Here is a 20,112-nt window from a genome sequence, read left to right as displayed (position 1 = left end):
TTCTTCTCCTGCTAACAATTTTCTTTTAATATGATCCATGTCCTATGTCATTTTTTCTAGTTCATCATCATGGGAGTAAAATGTTACGTTCGGAATCAAACTCTTCAATTACCACTCAGCCTACTATAGGTGGGCAAATCCCTCTCTTTGTCTCTCCTGTTCTTATTTTCTTTTCAGTTTCCTTCTCGCTCTGCTTCAATATATTGTATATCAAAATCTGTTTTTAACAAAACGCTTCACGTCTTGCAGTTTTAGCTTAACACTTGCTTCACTGGGCTGGTGCTTGAGAGCTTGCCTTTAAATTTGAAATAATGACTTTGAGAAAATGTCTCAAAAGCCATTGCTGCTAACCCAAAGAGGCATCACACGCTAAACATGTTTACGCGTCTGATCCTTGTGCATTGTCTTCTCATAACAGCATTCCCTTGGTATTTAACATCCAAACCCTTCCTTAGAGTTTGGGAGTTTCTATTTGCGTTGCATGTTACCAAACTGTATGATTTCTAGTTTAGAATTAACATGGTTTACCCTTTGCTCTCTCTTGTCTGCTTATCATAGCCAACATCTGTTTCTGAATCACCCAAGAAGCAATAGCATTAGTTGAGTGGGTCCTCAGGTTGTGTCTGTGCCTCAGTAACCAAATAGCATGTTGAGCCATTCCATTATCATGCTGATTTATGTTGACCGTGGTTCATCTTTGCTGGCCTAGAGCATTAGATACGCACACATTTTACCAGTGACCTCTTTTCTTTCAAACGCATTACTAATGTGTTTGATTTGTTTGGCTTATTTGTTGGCAAGGCAATGGTGTAGAAGAGGAAGGGGAGGCAAATGATCAGAACTCCTAATTTATCTTCTTTCATTCACTGTAGCCAAAGGGAGGACAAACATGGAGCTCCGTGAAAAGTTCATGTTAGCAGATGGGCCTTCCCAAAGTATGTCTGCCTTCCGATCAAGGGGACGTCGATCACGGCCTTCTTCGAGGGGCGCTTCTCCCAACAGATCCATGTCTGTATCCAATCAGCCGGCTCAAGGAATTCCAGTTTCAGCTCTTGCTGCTAGTACACCCAAGGTACAGTTTGAATAATCTCTGATAAGACTTGATATACACTGCTCAAAAAAATAAAGGGAACACTTAAACAACACAATATAACTCCAAGTAAATCAAACTTCTGTGAAATCAAACTGTCCACTTAGGAAGCAACACTGATTGACAATCAATTTCACATGCTGTTATGCACATTCAACTTTGTACAGAACGAAGTATTCAATGAGAATAATTCATTCATTCAGATCTAGGATGTGTTATTTGAGTGTTCCCTTTATTTTTTTGAGCAGTATACATTACAATAATCTTCAATGTTACTTAATAGGATTGAGCCCAACTGAACATCAGTTAGTAGCAATATAGCTGCCTTAAAATCAATAGGGAGATTTTAGTTATTTTTTCCCAAAGACTCTAACAAAGTTTTTTATTGTTTCCTCCTCTCCCCTGCCTTACAATATGCAGCGGTCATTCAAGACTGGAAAAAAACATGTAAGCCATTTAGACCACAGAACCAACTTGTTCAAGGGGTAAAACATTGACACCCCCCCCCACTCCCATCCCTCCATTGCATTTTAGAAAACACACACAATCCTTTTCCATACAGAATGCTTGTCGTCACTTGCTCCTGCTCGGTTTTGATGTCTTGCTTTGGACTTTTACTGTGAGATTCATTCTTCATAACCTGACTGTTCCATTTCATGGCATTGTTTTCCAACAACTGTTCTTCACATTGTGATTTGCCATTGTTTCATACAGACACCCCATCTTTTAACACGCAACTATGGTAAACCATGGTTAATAAACAGCAAAACGTCATCTCCTTGTAAATCATCAGAGTGCTCTGAATATCAAGTATCATCCACAGAGGTACAGTAATGGACAGATTTTTTTTTTAGTCTAACCACATTTCCTTCACTAAAACTACCCTGTTACCTAACAGTAATTTCCATTCCTTATCAACTGTGCTATACCTTTCATATTAATGCACTCTACTTGTTTTCACTCTTCTGTCCATCAATTTTGTACACCCCCCCTCTTTTTTAAACTTGTAAATTAATCAATTGTTGGAAGTTTGTTTGACTCCTATTTGGGCCATGTTGAGCATGTAGTCCCTGTCAAAATGGTAATTGATTTTATACAAGTGAATTGTATAGATTTGTATCAATTTATATATAGTTTGTATAAATTTATATATTAAATCTTTGTTAACAAAGACTTACATAAAAATAACAGATATCTTCATTCCTATGTTTGACAATAAGTTAGTTAGATATAATTTTCTTTGGTTATATCTCATTGAAATCAAGATTAATTGGTTCTGATTCATAAATTAGATTGCAATCTAATGTTATTTTGCTCGTTAGAAGGGTAAAAGCCATATAAGTTTAATTATGGTTGTCAGACAATTTAACCTAACCAACACTTAGGTTTACGTCAGAAAATTTATTAAATTAAAACTGTCTGGGAAAATCAATTAGCAATATAATTTTCAAAACTCTAAAATGTGCACTGATAAATTTAAATTTGAGGTGTTCTAGCCTCCAATGTAGCATACCCTCAACTGGCCTCCAGGTAGCCTTCCTCAACCTGATGCTCTCTCTCTTGTGATGAGCTGGAAGTCAACTCCCAACACCTTCCTGCTGAATGAATATTATGGGATTTGTAATCATTAAGTCGTGTGACACAAGTTTAGAAGATTATTGTTAGTGTGTCACTCCAGGAAAAAAAAATTGCTTGCAGGATCACTTTTCAGTTTGCAGGAGCTCTTGCTGCAACACTAGAGAATTGGAGTGGCATGCCATGGATTGGTCCATGGGGTACAAAGAGTCCTTGTTTTTACAACATGAAATTTCCCATCTCATTTGTATCATTTAGAAGAGGGAAGAGAAATGGGAAGGAAATCCACCATTCCCCATCTTTGACTTGACCAAGATGAGCCAGAACTTAATGAGTGGCTGTTCATCTGTCAGCTGTATTGATTTACCAAAAGGCATCTGGAAAGAGGATCTTTTTAAAAATCTTTTTAAATATTTTAAATTTATTTGGATTTGTCATGATTTGCTTCTATCTTGCTGTGAGCCGCCCCGAGTCTGCGGAGAGGGGCGGCATACAAATCTAAATAATAAATAAATAAATAATAATAAATAAAATCTTATTTTAACCCTTTAATGAATGAAATGTATTAATGGATTTAAATAATTGTGTACTTCAAATTATGCAGAATATATTAATTTAAACCATCTAATTTCTACTAAATATAATCTCATATAATAATCACATTTCTGTATAGATTATTACAGCAGTTAGAACTGGTTTAAGTATAAATCCATATGGAATATGAATTATTGTCAATTTTTAAATGCAGGTAGACCTTGACTTTTAGCAACTGTTCGAAATCACAGTGGCTCTGAAAAAAGTGACTGACAGCCACTCCTCACTTACAACCATTGTAGTCTCCTCTTGGTTCACATGCTAAATATACAGTCGCTTGGTAACTGGCATGCATTTACAATGATCGCAAATCACTTGTGAACACCATTTGTGACCCTCTCAGCTGGCTTCTGACAAGTAAAGTCAATGGGAGAAGCTGGCTTTTCTTAACAACCACATGATTCACTTAATTGCAGTGGTTCTCTTAGCAAGTGAAGCAGAAAAGGTCATAAAATCAAGCACAACTCATTTAATCACTTTGCTTGACAATGAAAATTCTGGTCCCAGTGATAAATTGAGGAATACCTGTACTCCATTCTATTTAGTCCTATTCTGAGCCAATAACTAATTATAACAAAAAAAAAACCACCTTACTTCAGCATATTGAACTCTTTGGAAAGCTTTTATTGGCAACTATTACCACTATTACTTATAAACTATATCAAATGTCATATTCAGGACAGAAGAGAGTTGCTGCAAAAATTAAGAATTCTAAAAATTGGTGAGATTGAGCATTACATTGTTACCGCACATTGAACAGTATTTCATGTGCGGTATTTGTATCACCTTCAATATTACTATATTCAGGTAACATTAAACCATATTATTTTGGAATACAAATGAACAAAATACCTCCCCCTATCAACTGGAGTGTTCAAGTAAACAATAAAAGAAATTTGATTTATTTAGCCTAGGGTACATATTGGGAAGTCTGGCTTATATTTATTCCCTCACTAAAAGATCAGAGAGTTCCTTTGAATTCCATCAATTTAGGCATTCTGCTTCTTGTTGAACATTAAGGAGAGAGTTCCCAACATCACGTCCCAACACTTTATGCATAGTTCACTTCTTTCAAGTCTCCAAGAAAAAAAGTCACAGATGTTACATTATGTCATGCCCCTATGTGCAAGGTTTTATACCACCAGCATCATGCTGTGGAGAGGAGGGGTTTTCAATTTTTACACAGTGTTTTGAGTTACATTGGCCAGAACATAATGTGATAACCCTGGTGGACAATGAGACACTTTTTCATCCATAAAAATAGCATTTCAGATTATTTTATTGACTGTTCATGGACAGTATTTGCATTTAATCATTTTTAGAGTAAACTTATTGATAGCAATGCAACTTTAAGGCATTCACAATTAAAGAAGTTGCGATTAATTGTGAATGACTTAATTTCAATACATCTATGCTAAGTTTTACATTTGATCTACCCAGGCTTCATGCTCTGAGGAATCCAGAGCATGATACCATGGTCTTTCGAGGCTGAAGGATGCTGATGCATGCTAAGTTTGTATCCAGTGAAATATATTCAATACATCTGTGCTAAGTTTTGATCCAATGAAATGTCCTCGGAGAGGGTCAGCATATAAATCAACTAAAACAAACAAACAAAAACACATACATTTGCATTTTTGTAGAAGTTAATTAAATATGCTAACTAGAAATAAATCCAAAGGTTTCTAAATGTTTATCCATATTGATTAGTACAGGTAGTCCTCAACTTACAACTATTTTTAGTGACCTTTCTAAGTTACAGTGTTATTGGAAACAGGTAACTCATGATTGTTTCACACTTAGGACTGTTGCCACATCCCTATGGTCACATGATTAAAATTCAGATGCTTGGCAACTGGCATGAATTTATGACAGTTGCAGTGTCCTGGAATCATGTAAGCCACCTTTTGTGAGCTTCTGACAAAGAAATATCGGACCAGAATATCTCCGAGACCGCCTCCTGCCGCCCGAATCCCAGCGACCGATTAGGTCCCACAGAGTGGGCCTTCTCCGGGTCCCGTCAACTAAACAATGTCGGTTGGCGGGCCCCAGGGGAAGAGCCTTCTCTGTGGCGGCACCGGCCCTCTGGAACCAACTCCCCCCGGAGATTAGAACTGCCCCTACTCTTCCTGCCTTCCGTAAACTCCTTAAAACCCACCTTTGCCGTCAGGCATGGGGGAACTGAAACATCTCCCCCTGGGCACATTTAATGTATGCATGGTATGTCTGTGTGTGTGTCTGTTAGCATATGGGGTTTTAAATATTTAAATATTTTAAATTTGTCTGATTGCTTATGATTTGTTTTTACATGTTGTGAGCCGCCCCGAGTCTTCGGAGAGGGGCGGCATACAAATCTAAGTAATAAATAAATAAATAAATAAAGTCAATGGGCAAACTATGTTACTAATTTAACAACAATATTCATCTTCGTTTGCATTCACAATCCTGCAGATTCTATTGTCCTTGGGCTATATGCAGGATATAAGAGATAGATCCAGGGTGTAAAGACTCAGAGTACTTCTGAAAAGGGCTTTCCAGTCTTCCATCTTATGGGCTCAGTTACGCTGCTATACGGTGATTTATATAACAGGGGGGGAAATAGCTGCACCATAAAGAGTAATAAATGTAAATACATTATGAGCTTTCAAGGGCTGTAATTGACTTCTCTGAAATCTGATCCTAAACCGGTAACTATTTATATCTTGACATGTAAGAATTATTTGTTCATATACTGCAGTCCCATCAGTGTATATAGCTTGATACATTGCGCAGATAAGAAGGGAGAAGTCCCTACCTCAAAGCAGCAATAAATGCAGTCTCTTTCTGTTTATTTTCCTGTTGATCTGTTTCTAAGCAGTGCTGTCTAGTCAATTTCGGTGAAAGCATTTTCTTATGATCTGGGAGGAGTTCCAAATTCAGCTCTCTTCAATGGACGTGCTTCATTCAGTACTCTTATATCTTACAGGGAACTCCAATACAAGGGAGTAAACTTAGACTTCCAGGATATCTTTCTGGGAAAGTTTTTCATTCTGGAGAAAATAATGGCCTAATTTCAACAGCAGCTACAAGAGCTAGAGCACATTTTGCAGGTGAGTGTTGGATTTGCCAGGATGGGGCACCTGCATCCTTGAGCACATCCCACTTGAAGAAGTTGAATTGTCTCTCCCTTGGCTTTCAATCCGTAACTCAATCTCTCTCTCTTTTTTTTTTACTGTGATATAAATCTTATTATAATCAAGATGTGTCTTTTCAGCCTGGAATGCTATGAAGCAGTAGAAGATGCAAGTTGCATTTACTTTTGAGTCAGAGTTCAAGTATCTGAAGGTCCTCTTCAGAAGCAGCTTCCTTTTGCTTTGTTCCACTAACCATGGATGCTTTTCATCTTATCTTGCAGAAACTAGAAAAACACCAAGCAGGCCTGGAAGTCGTGCTGGAAGTAAAGCTGGGAGCAGAGCAAGCAGTCGCCGGGGCAGTGATGCCTCTGATTTTGACATTTCAGAAATCCAATCAGTGTGCTCAGACCTGTCCGGAACTGTTCATACCCCAATTAGACCAACACCTCGACCGAATTCTCGGTCCACCTCGGGAAAGACTTCCAAAATTCCAACTCCGCAAAAGCGATTGCTGGTCAGAAAATTAGACAAGTCCTCCAAGAGATAATGCAGATGGCTCTTCAAAGTCTTTTCTTTTCTTCTGTGCATTAAATATTTAAGTTTCTAAGATGTAAATTATCCTGTAGAAATTATTGTGAAATATGACGAGAGTTGGATTTTTAATTTTGCAGATGGCCTTATTTGTGTATCAGTCTTGTTATTTTATATGTATAGTTTTTGTTAACTTTTCTTTGGTTTATGCCATATTTTATGTGAATAGAAAAACATTTTTAATGTAAACTAACAGTTGTTGGCAGTAATATATAGAGAAGTCACTAAAAGCTTTTATCGCTAACTCATCATACATCCCGCCTGGCCTGTTGCTTCATCATTTACAGTAAAGGATACCTCAGAACCTGGTCTTCATACAAATGACAAAAACCTAAACAATATGTTTTGAACTAACATCATGGAAATTAATGACATGTGATTGAAACTTAAACAACAATGTGAAGACACAATTCTTTTTGCCATTCTATTAATTAAAAATTTCTTCCAGTAAATTCATACATATTGCAATATATTCCCATGGTTTTCATTGTGCTGTTGCTATAAAAGACGGCAGCATCCATCTTGGTCCAGGGATGTGGGGGTTACACTAGCATTAGAATATCAGTATAACCTGCATTCATTGTAATGTGAGGTTTTCTTTTGCTTGAGTGGATGATAGCTTTGTATCGTTGGACTCATTTTATATCAAAGCAATTTTGCTTGCAGAAAGAAAAAAAATATATGCAAAATAAATCTTGTCCACTTCTCTTTACTGCTGTGGTTTTCCTTTTATGTTCTTCATCATGCTTGCCTTGTATCTGCTTTACAAAATGTAAATCATTTGTTCAAGACAAAAATGTCCTATTTATTTTATGTTAAAAGCCCCCCCCCCAAAAAAAAGAAAACAATAACAAAAATATCATCTATATTATTTGTTTCTCATCTGCAAAACAAGTTTCTCCATTTCTTTTAAGTTCCTGATATGATAGGTTTTTCATATACTGTTGTATGCAACTGTTCACATAGGGCTTTTATAATTCTTTTCTATTTGTGGAAAGGGTCTTGATCAGGAGACACCTCTGCTAACAAAAAGATATTCAATATGCCTCAGATGTCTTTGTACCAGAATGCTGGAAAGCAGCCAATGCAACACTGGTTTTTAAAAGGGACTTGGGTGGGAGGTGTAATCTGAAATAGTGGCAGGCTATTTAACATAAGGTTTATACCAAATAAACTCTGCAAAGCCATGCTTTAATTAAAGCATCAAGCATACAGCCAGACATAGCTTTAGCAAAGTTTTATGTTTTCTCACTTTAAACCTACATTCAGTGTGCCAGGGGGTAATAAATGAAGTTTATTTTTACTATGTGGTGCCTTTTGATGAAATTCCTTATTGGAGTTACTGAATTAACAGGACTGCCTCGTGGATTGGTACTAGTACACAAAGTAGAAAATATGGATAAATGGTTGGTGTATATTATGAAAGAATGAAAGCCATTATCCTACAATGGGACCATATAGTTTCTACTTCCTGGAAGATGAAAGGTGATTTGCAATTGATTCCAAATTATCAACATGTTTACAATGCAACAAAAGGTTCAAAATGTAGCTAAGCAGCCTTCAAAAGTAGTGTTAAGGTAATAAATGTAGTTTAGCATAAGCAGAAGTGAAATGATATACACGGGTGCAAAAATTGCTACCTTGTTAACAGACAACTTCCAGGATTTATGCTGGAAATTGACCAATGTTTAGATGTCCGTCTGTAAAAGTGGGGGAGGAAAATTTTGTCCCAATTCTGGTTGGGTTTTTTGGTACTCAATGCACAACATAGAACTGGTATTCATTCCCTCCTACTATTCCTTACAGGAAAATTTTGTTTGATACTTACCATGTATTCATCATGCCTCCCAGAACCAATGAACAAAGATCGAGATACCACTGTATTTAATAATAGGGGTTTTTTCCAGGAAGACCAATGTATACAAGTGCTGTACTGCAAGCAGGTACAGGGAGTCCTTGACTTAAAACCACAATTGAGCCCAAAATTTCTGTTGCTAAACAAGACAGTTAAGTGAGTTGTTCCCCATGTTATTAATTAGATTTGTATGTTGCCCCACTCCGTAGACTCGGGGCGGCTCACAACAACAATAAAACAATGTATAATAAATCTAATAATTTAAAATCACTAAAAACCACTTATTAAAAAGCAAAAAACATACACACAAACATACCATGCATAAACTGTATAGGGAGATGTCTCAATTCCCCCATGCCTGACAGCAGAGGTGGGTTTTAAGAAGTTTACGAAAGGCAAGGAGGGTGGGGGCAATTCTAATCTGTCTTCCCTCAATTCAACTGTCATAAATGCATCCCAGCTGCCAATCATCCAAATTTTGATTACATAGCTATGGGGATGCTGCAATGATTGGAAGTGGGGATATTGGTTAGGATAGGATAGAGTACAATAGAATAGAAAGAATAGAATTTTATTGGTGAAGTATAATTGGACAAACAAGAAATTTGTCAACATGCTCTCAGTGTACATAAAAGAAAAGATATAAGTTATAAGTCACCTTTCAGTGCTGTTGTACCTTCGAACCGTCCCTAAACAAGTGGTTGTAAGTCAAGGACTACCTATAGTGAGCCTGTTTTTTAAGGAGATGCCACAAACAAATGGAGCCTCTTTTTTTAAAAATGGAGCCCGCTACAGTCTTTCAAGGAGTACTATTTGTTAGGAGAATGGCACAAATGCCATGAGATTGGCAGCCTCTGCAAAAGAGCTGAGCCCCTTGTTGCAGCACCCAGGTTCCTTTGCAAAAAAACAAAACAAAACACCATGAAATTAAGGAGCTGAACCCTGAAGGTGAGTGAGAAGCAGGCCGAGTCCTTTAATTTCCTGGAGTGGGCAGATGAGAAACAGACTGAGGCCTACAGGCTTTAACAATCCCCGGACTCTAGTATCTTTTGCTGCTATTACACTTGTGTGCTCTCAGGCTCAGCTTACAGTCACACATTCGCAGCCCTGAGAAATTGCCACAAATCACTTTCGACTGCAACACAAGCATTTATTTAGAACACAGTACATGGAGACCCAGTGAATTTAATATAGCAGCAAACTTTACTGATTACAGAGTATATCTGTTTGCTCCTTTACACACGCAGAATCTCTCTCTCTCTCTCTCTCTCTCTCTCTCTCTCTCATCCACACTTAGACAACATCCACAACTAGACTGCCAGGCCCTATCCAAAGGGGTGGAGGCCATCAAGTTTGGATCCAGAAAAGAGTCAAAAAAGTGGAGGTGGGCTTCAGAGCCCCTTTTATGCCCCCTTCCCAATCCTTTGTTCCAGATGGCAGGACTTTGCAAGAGGCTTCTCGTGTGCTCAGGCCCAACTTCATTTGTTTGATTCAGGTGACATTTTTTTAAATGACTTAGTTATTTCTTAACTACTTTTCCTGAGGGAGTTTTCCTGGCTTTTTCCCATCCTGCTTTAGGTGCTTGCTTTCATCCTTAGGTATGGTGGCTTAGGCCTAGTCTCACACTGCCCACCTTTGAGGAGCAGGCCGAAGCCTGCAGGGAATTAGGCACAAAATGCCTCAGAGGAGGGGGGACACCTGAGGCAAGTAGACCTTGGCCTGTGCTAGGCCTCTTAGGGTCTGCCCTATCCCTGAGGCCTCCCATGCTCTGCTTAACCAACATCGTGTTAGTGAAAGCAACCCCTAGCCACATCCGCATCAAGCTCATGAATGAAGGGTAAATTATCCATACATTTGTCTAGTGAAAGACAGAAAACACTTTAAGGGCAAAGGTAGATTGCCTTGTCTACGGGCACTATTGGCATGAGACAAAGGTTACAATATAAGTGTGTGGCCTCAAAACAGTTGAGTTGAGATTAGCAAATCATGCAGATGACTTGTCACTTTATCCATGAGAAACAGAATGACTGAAAAGGATTTCAAGTTAGGCACCCAGCCCAATTTTTGTAGGATCAGAAACAGAAGAAATGGGTGTGACATCATAATAGAACACCCATCCCTTTTGCAAGTGCAGTGATGTCACACATAAAAGGCACAGAACCTCCACCACAAATGTTGCACCTGCCTTATTGCAGATTTCGATCTTCGACATACGCTCATTTCTAAGATGAGAAGTTAAGAGGCAAAAAAAGTCTGTATGCTGAATTTAGATTAACTTCAGGGCCATATCTACTTTTCTGCAGAACTATATAATTCCGTTGTTGGCTATGTTGCTGGGTTTATTTTTTGGTGGGTTTGCTTTCAAAATTTTTTGTAGCATTTGTGTTTAATTAGATCTAATTTTCTGTTTGCATTTTGCCTAGCCCCAAAATGGTAGGCAAAGTTGTCCATGAAATAGAGGGTTATTCATAATTTATGTGCTATGGATCAACTGAGGATGCTCTGTGGTCTTTGTCAAGGTTTGTGCAGCTGCCTAGAGTTTTAAAATCCCTGACAAAATATAAGAGATGCACGTTCATGAAATATTGATGATTGTGGCCCTTCTGCGTCCCACGCAGCTGATCATGGATTCCAAGGATCGAGAGACAGGTGTAGGGTGGTTCCCTAGGCCAGTGTACTTAGTACCTGAGTCTGATAGTAAGGAGGTCAGAGAGGATGTGGTATCAGAGGCTAAAAGCCAACCAGAGGTACACACGAGTGACTCAGGAAAAGAGGAGGAGCCTCTTCTTGATGCTAGAGTACGCAGAGTTTCCAGAAGACATGAGTGGCTAAGCAAGAGGAGTTCTCTGCATGAATAGATCTCTAGAAAAATTGGCCATGCCTTTTGGCTATTTAAGGTCGCGCCCTGTGACATGTCAGTGCAAAAGTCAATTTTTGAACATTCCAGATGCCAGCTTGGATTTAGCTCTTGGACTATTGTTATTTTAAATGATGAATTTAGAACTGAGGAGTTGGGATCAATTATCTCTGGGCTTCCTGCCAACTCACAGTGAGTCATTTAAACAGATGTATGATCAAAGAAGATATCTATGATTTGATTTATGTTCTGGGATTCTCATTAGCAGTTATCATCAAAAAGACTTATTCCTTGCTTTGTTGCTTCAGTTTAAAAATCCAAACGTCTCTGCTCTTAAAATATTAGAATTACATGCTTAAATCTTGTAAAATCCATGTTGGGGGGGTTATTTCTTGGGGAGGTCGTGGCTGGAACAGAACATATTACTTCTTAGCAGTAATCTGGTGCTGCAGACAAAAATAATAAGAGAAAAAAGCCTGAAGTTGCTTGTACTGTATAGCATGAAACCTGGATTACTCCATACTGGTTTTTTGCCTCGAGGATGTGCTCTTTCTCACATAATTCAACTAAGTAGTCATTTGAATAGGTTAACCTGTGGAATGAAAAATTTATTCACACACACTTCACATATTACCATAAAAGGTTATTTAGTGTGTCTTTTCCCAAGAACAGAAATAGTTGTTCATAAGAAGAAAGCTGTTTATAATAAATGATATATTTAATCTCCTTACCCTTTGGTCTCCCAGTTCTTTGATTGGCAAAAATGAGATTCATGGTTAAAAGGTAACAAGAGTCCAGAAAAGCATGCACTTTTTAAAAATGATCAGACAAGATCATTTTGTTCTCTTGCAAGGAAAGCTGGGTAGCATGATCCACATACCAGTATTTAGGACCAAGTGGAAAATCTGAAAGGAGTTGCGATTCAAAGCAACATGCACTTAACTAAAAAGCAGCAAGTCTTCCAAAATTAATCACTGGCATGATATTTACTTCAAAGGGTTTTACAACTGGGCTAAAGAAGAGACCCGAGATCAAAGCACATACTCTATTAATTACTTAGCATAGACCTGACTCTTGGCACTCACATAAGCTATCCATATTATTTTCTCCCTGCTGCTACATGTATCTAGGGAATGGGGTGAAATTTGAATCTTTCTGGGGAAAGCTGTCCAATGTTGTTTACAACCCCACACACTGAACAGAAACAAACAAATGTAGAGGCATTACTGCATTGCTTGTAATTAACATAATGTCTGTAAGGGCCTTCACTTATCTACTGACCCACTCAAGTTTCCATAGTGAGTGACAGTACATGATCAGGTTAATTGGATCACAAATTCAGTGCTTGCGGGCGAGTGCAGTCTCTATATGGGGAGAGTTCCTTGTTGTCGCCCATGAACCTTTCCAGCAGAACAACGTCAGCGTGCCTTCGTAACACCATTCACTTATGCATTGTCCAGACAAATATCAAGGGAAGAGAAGAAAAAAAAAGAGGAGGAAAAAAATACCAAATGTGCGGGAGTAGTGGGGGTGGGGGTGGGGGTGCGGGGAGTGAAGGGAAGATCCATAAATAGCAGCACTTAAATCTTTGGTTCATTGCAAGATATAAAAGTCCCCCCCCCCCCGGTTCCTCCCCTTGGCACTTTTCAAGCTCTATTCAAAGAAATGTTTACCAACCCCATCCTGTTCACATCTCTCACCCTTACCCATTTCACCACCCGATCAGACCGGCACTCCAAAAATCAAAGCATGATGTACTTTGCAAGGAAAACAAAGCTTTTTAAAAAAGAAAGGAAAAGTGACTTTATTAATTTTATTTGTTGTATTTATATGCCACTCATTCTAAAACGGACTCAGAGTGGCTAACAGCAGTCATAAATACAACAATAATAAAAAACAAAAAAAAAATACAACAGTAAAATCAACAATATAATAAAAACAATAATATATATAAAAAAGCCATGCATACATTACAATCAATCTACTTTCAGGCCTGCCATGAAAGCCAGGTCTTAACAGCTTTCTGGAAGACCAATAGGGAGAAACATAGAAGATTGACGGCAGAAAAAGACCTCATGGTCCATCTAGTCTGCCCTTATACTATTTCTTGTATTTTATCTTAGGATGGATATATGTTTATCCCAGGCTTGTTTAAATTCAGTTACTGTGGATTTATTTACTAACCACGTCTGCTGGCAGTTTGTTCCAAGCATCTTCTACTCTTTCAGTAAAATAATATTTTCTCACATTACTTCTAATCTTTCCCCCAACTAACCTCAGATTGTGCCCCCTTGTTCTTATGTTCACTTTCCTATTGAAAACACTTCCCTCCTGAACCTTATGTAACCCTTTAACATATTTAAATGTTTCGATCATGTCCCCCCTTTCGCTTCTGTCCTCCAGACTATACAGATTGAGTTCATTAAGTCTTTCCTGATAAGTTTTATGCTTAAGACCATTTTTGTAGCCCGTCTTTGGACCCGTTCAATTTTATCAATATCTTTTTGTAGATGAGGTCTCCAGAACTGAACACAGTATTCCAAATGTGGTCTCACCAGTGCTCTTTACAGCGGGGTCGCAATCTACCTCTTCCTGCTTGTTATACCTCTAGCTATGCAGCCAAACATTCTACTTGCTTTCCCTACCGCCTGACTGCACTGCACCCATTTTGAGACTGTCAGAAATCACTACCCCTAAATCCTTCTCTTCTGAGGTTTTTGCTACCTACGGATACTACCACAGGGTCGGAGCTGCCACAGAGAAGGCTCTTCCCCAAGGTCCCACCAACTGACATTATATGGCGAACAAGACCTGGGGAAGGCCAACTCTGTGGGCCCTTCCTGGCCATAGCGAGGTATGAGGATAGAGGTGGTCCCGTAAATAATCTGCCCCTGAGCCCATTAGGGCTTTAACTAAGGACAGTTTACTTTAACTGACTTAAAGTAAACTGCCCTCAAATTGCAACAACATCCACACAAAGGGGGGGGGGGAAACAGGAGCAAAAGAAGCACCCAAAAGTAACCTGGAACACATCCTTGACAATTTAGGCCACCCAGATGAGTCGCAGAAAAATGGCAGCCCCAATTCTCCCCCAGCCCCTAGTCATCCTCCTCATACAGTGCGCCCATGAACTGTTCAGGCAGGAGCTGATCTCAGGAGCTCCTCACAAGCCTGAGATAGAAAGTGCTGCTCTAACACTGTCTGGATTGGCACTTGTGATGGACCCTCTCAAATACCTGATGGGACTCCATAGTCAAATACCACAAAATCCAACCTGTTCCAAAGTTAGAACAGCTCAGTATTTAGCTGAATTATTGAATCAGCTATCAAAGCAGAAAAGGTTTTGGTGGAAATCTAGGCATCAATGAATGCATCAACCAGCTGTATTTCTGCAAGCTTGTCCTTGTTCCCCATCCAATTTAACTTCTTCATTTCATCTTAATGGCACCGGACAATTCTCAGTGGAAATACATTTGAATGTTAGCGAAGGTATTATGCTATGTAGAAAATATAGTCCTTTGCCATTGCTTTCTTCTGGATTTCTTTTCCTCTTTCTCTTCATTTCTCAGATTAGTGCATAGCCCTTGGAGTTCCTGGAAATCTCCCTTCCAAGTACTTGCAGGACTGACCCAACTTCGGGGGCGGGGAAGTGTTAGATCAATCAAGAATTAGTAAAGGCTGCCATCTCCTTTGGCCATATGTTCTATATTATTACTTAATAGACATCACATATGCTATGCCATGTTTATAAAAAGAACTGAATCATTAACTTCTGTTTAATAACCTTTTAAACCTTGACTAAACCAAATAAATTAAATAAACCACGAATAAACGGATATTAATGGAAGGCCATCAAAATATGCCATAATTATACACCTTTTTCCCCCAGCATCAATGTCAGTACGTGTTTAGCCTGAAGATTAAAACTTTGGAATGCTGCATTTTCCCAGCAGGTCTATAAATAGCTGGTGCATGAGTCCTTTATATAGTATTCCATCCCATGATAATATTGAAAGGGTGGGAGGGAATCAGAAATTAAATCGAACACAATCATTAAAAATTTTATTGTTGGTTTCATCGTATTGGTTTCCACCAACCTGATCAAAGAAGAGGTTCTGCTCAATGTGACTCAGGAGACCGTTGACAAGGAATGTCTATGCTGAGGCTTGTTCTTCCCAGCTGGATTGAAACATAGGGACAAACACAATTGAAATAAAAGGTCACAGCAGCCCACAAATCTCATAAGACAGCTTGAATAAAAGTGGGGCCCAAAGGGACAGTTTCTCTTCAATTTCTCTCTGGGAAAGCCCCAACCCTACCCCAATAAAACTAGAGGTGCCATCTGCTGACAATCTCATTAACACAGGCATTCCCAGAAGTATGCCAGATGGCGTTTTGTAGCCACATTTGTTTGGCTACTAGGTTCAGCTTCTTTTGGTTAATCTCTGAAGACCTAGATGCTTTTTCATAGACTGAGGCTTCCGTAAGAAGGGAAGAACTTTGCTGTCTATCCACACTTTCAACTACATTGTTTTATTTATTTTTATTTTATTCATTTGTCCAATACACAAATACATAGGAAGAAAAATAGACATGTGATAATATAAAAGAGGGTGAAAGTGAACTTAGAGGAGAGGATATATGAAAGGAAGAGAATATATAAGATAGGTGAAAGAAAGGAAAGACAATTGGACAGGGGACGAAAGGCACACCAGTGCACTTATGTACGCCCCTTACTGGCCTCTTAGGAACCTGGAGAGGTCAATCGTGGAGAGTCTAAGGGAGAAGTGATAGGGGTTAGGGGTTGACACAATTGAGTCCGGTAATGAGTTCCACGCTTCGATAACTCAATTGTTGAAATCATATTTTTTACAGTCAGGTTTGGAGCGGTTCGTATTAAGTTTGAATCTGTTGCGTGCTCTTGTGTTGTTGTGGTTGAAGCTGAAGTAGTCATTGACCGGTAGGACTTTGCAGCATATGATCTTGTGGGCAATACTCAAATCGTGTTTTAGGCGCCGTAGTTTGAGGCTTTCTAGGCCCAGGATAGTTAGTCTATTTTTGTAGGATATTCTGTTTCGAGTGGAGGAGTGAAGGGCTATTCTGGTGAAATATCTTTGGACATTTTCGAGGGTGTTGATGTCTGAGATGTGGTATGGGTTCCAGACAGATGAGCAGCAGTATAGTATGGGTCTGGCAAAAGTTTTGTAGGCTCTTGTGAGTAGTGTGAGATTGCCTGAGCAGAAGCTGCGTAGGATCAGGTTAACAACTCTAGAAGCTTTTTTGGCGATATTGTTGCAGTGGGCTTTAGCACTTAGGTCATTCGATATTAGTATTGTTTAGCAAAACTGTTTTTACATTTTATAATAGAGCGAGAATTTGTAGCTTGGTTCATACCGGTATTATAGCAAGACACGTGATCCTATCCAAACTGTATTTAGAAAAGATCCTCATTTCTTCCTAACGCCATTCCTCATGGAGCCCCAAAATTCCAGAGCAAAATTGAGAAATGCATTAATTTATGGTGAGGCTAGAAAAAGTCAAAGCAATGTCACAACATTGGGAAAGCATTCATAATTTGTCACGATTGCCTGAAATCTTTATGATGTTTATTTTATGTCGAATTATATAGCATTAAACCTGGCCTCTGCCCAAGGCATTTCTGCAGTCCCTGAACCGTATGCCAGATTAATCGCAGTTCAACCTTTTATAGAACTAGATAGGAAAAGTTTCATCTAACAGCTTGTAGTGAACCTAGACATTAAAAGCTATAATATTTAATCTTATTGTATACTGCTCCAAAAAATAAAGGGAACACTTAAACAACACAATATAACTCCACGTAAATCAAGCAACACTGATTGACAATCAATTTCACTTTGTTGTCAGCACAGTTAACTTTTTACAGAACAAAGTATTCAATGAGAATATTTCATTCATTCAGATCTAGGATGTGTTATTTGAGTGCTCCCTTTATTTTTTTTGAGCAGTGTATATTCAGATTCTTGTTCCCAGCTATCTCCAGCAGGGAAGGGGTCACTGCCCCCTTCACTAATTTTGTTGACATCCATCTTTCAGTGGTGTTTGTCCAAGCAGATCAATCTAATAAAGCTGTCCATTGGCAAACCTGCTGAGCAATTCAGCACACCATTCCGTTCCCATCACTTGACTATATATGAGAGACTTTTTTCCATCCAAAGCCTCTCATATAGCACAGGAGCCATGGCAACCACTAGACACAACAGGCACTTGCTGTTTCCTGGAATTTGAACAAGGTCAAAACCTGGAGAATATTTATGCCTGTTCATTTTCCAGTTCCTTTGTCCATAAGAATTTGAAATACTGCTGAGGTCTACATTATGCAAAAGATGAGAATAGAACAAAGCAAAGGGAGAAAAAAAGGAAAAGGAAGCCCACTTAATTACTATGGACATGCAAATACATGACCGAATCTCAGAAGTAAGTTCTGCTCCTCCTGCTCATAGCATGCATGAGTTGAACAAGGACTTGCAGATCCCCAGTCCATCCCCCTGATTTGTGCAAGAATCCTCTAGGTAACTTCAGTATTTTTGTGATAAAAGCTAGCCTTTTGGTGTGGGCAAAGGCATAAGAGCTGAAGTTTTGTTTCCCCTGCTGCTTATTGTATGGGACCAGATTACCTCTGGAACCACCTGCTACCGCACAAATCCCAGCGACTGATAAGGTCCCACAGAGTTTACCTTCTCTGGGTCTCCTCAACAAAACAATGTTGTTTGGCAGGCCCCAGGGGAAGAGTCTTCTCTGTGGCAGCCCCGGCCCTCTGGAACCAACTCCCCCCGAAGATTAGAACTGCCCCCACCCTCCCTGTCTTTCGTAAACTACTCAAGACTCATTTATGCCACCAGGCATGGGGGAGTTAAGATATTCCCTCCCCCTAGGCCATTACAAGTTATGCATGGTATGTTTGTGTGTATGTTTGGTTTTATTATAAGGGTTTTTAGTTGGTTTATTAATTGGATTTCTACATGCTGTTTTTTATCATTGTTGTTAGCCACCTCGAGTCTGTGGAGAGGGGCGGCATACAAATCCAATCAATCAATCAATCAATCAATAAATAAATAAATAAATAAATCACTGCAGGAATGTTCTCCTCTAGGAATCTTGTATACCATGGATGAAAGAAGTCAAGATTTCAACACAGTTCTTAACAGTATTTAGCCAGTGATGGGATTCAAATACCATCTCAGTAGATGTAGCTTGGTGGGTGTTGCTTGGTGGTCATATGAATGGGTGGGCATGACTGGATAGGCATGTGATTGGGTGGGTATGGCTGGGTGGTCATGTGACTGGATGGGCATAGCCAACTTGACATCACTCACATCAAGGGACACCTAGCCTGCTCTCTCCTCGTCTCAAGGGTCTCAATGAGACAAAATTTCCCTAATTATTTACTACTTCTAAACATCCAAAATGCACTATTTCATCCTATGTATATATGCCATATGTGTACATTATGTAGTATATTACCTAAAATAGAGCAGGGATGACAAACCTGTGGCACAGGTGCCATATCTGCTGGCACGTGAGCAGTTACCCTAACTCAGCTCCAATATGCATGTGCGTGCCAGCCAGCTGATTTTCGGCTTGCCCGGAGGCTCTGGGAGGGCATTTTCAGCTTCCAGAGAATCTCCAGGAGGATGGAGGAGGGCATTTTTGCCTCTAGACCCTGGGAAGGGCAAAACCCAGGCCTACCAGGCGCACCAGAGTTTGGGAAAAGGTCTGTTTCAGGCCTCTAGAGGGCTTCCAGGGGACGCAGGGGAGGCCATTTTCACTGTCCCCAGGCATTGAATTATGGGTGTGGGCACTCGCGCATGTGACATAGGGGTTGGAATAGATGACCTCCTTTGCAATAACTTTCCACTCCAAGCAGCCCTGGCTTGAAAATGCATGGCTGGGGCTAAGGAGCAGTCCCCCTTAACAAGCTCCAAAATTGATCTAAACTTTGGTTCCTTTTGGGCATTAGTTGCCTTTCCTTCCGCCATCAGCCATGAGAGGATGGTAAAGTCATGAGCCAGCCATGTGAACGCAGTGGAGACACTGGGGGGGGCGGGAACAGCAAGCTAGGCCGCAGGCATCATGGCCTGGAATGGAGCCGTGCCAGGCTGTGGTGGCTTAGCCAGCCATGTGAGCCCTCCAGAGAACAGTGGAGCTAGTGCAACTCACAGGCTCACGTATAGGAGGTGGAGGCAGGCAACTCAGTAGAGGCATAGGCACCGCGTGGGAAGGCAGTTTAGATAGGCAAGCTGCAGAGCAGATTGTGCGTATGTGTAAGCAATTACCACACAGTGCTATGCTGTTGAGGAGGTGAGGAGTGACTGGATGGGGTGAGGCAAGCAGTTGGGTGGGTGGGGTGGGCAAGTGGGCGGGATGACTGGTGACGGGGTGTATAGGAGCGGGACCA

The 20,112-nt window shown here is 39.8% G+C and overlaps 1 protein-coding gene across 12 annotated transcripts in view; it reads left to right on the top strand.

Annotated features, from left to right (window-relative positions):
• Nucleotides 1-7,675, top strand: part of LOC139156879 (dystonin-like) — a 400,586-nt gene extending 392,911 nt beyond the window's left edge. For 8 of the 12 annotated variants that reach the window (XM_070733016.1, XM_070733011.1, XM_070733010.1 and 5 more), the window contains 5 exons: nt 61-129; nt 873-1,072; nt 1,805-1,915; nt 6,225-6,348; nt 6,654-7,675. In XM_070733016.1, the coding sequence (XP_070589117.1) occupies nt 61-129; nt 873-1,072; nt 1,805-1,915; nt 6,225-6,348; nt 6,654-6,919 (770 nt within the window). In that variant the 3' untranslated portion in view covers nt 6,920-7,675. The remainder of the gene's footprint in view (nt 1-60; nt 130-872; nt 1,073-1,804; nt 1,916-6,224; nt 6,349-6,653) is intronic. The other 4 variants (XM_070733021.1, XM_070733024.1, XM_070733022.1 and 1 more) reach the window with 3 other exon arrangements.
• Nucleotides 7,676-20,112: the final 12,437 nt, after the last annotated feature.

Source organism: Erythrolamprus reginae, chromosome 1 (assembly GCF_031021105.1).
Source record: "Erythrolamprus reginae isolate rEryReg1 chromosome 1, rEryReg1.hap1, whole genome shotgun sequence".
Classification (NCBI taxonomy): domain Eukaryota; kingdom Metazoa; phylum Chordata; class Lepidosauria; order Squamata; family Dipsadidae; genus Erythrolamprus; species Erythrolamprus reginae.
Note: the sequence above shows the minus strand (reverse complement) of the source record. Positions and strands in the feature narration are given on the sequence as shown.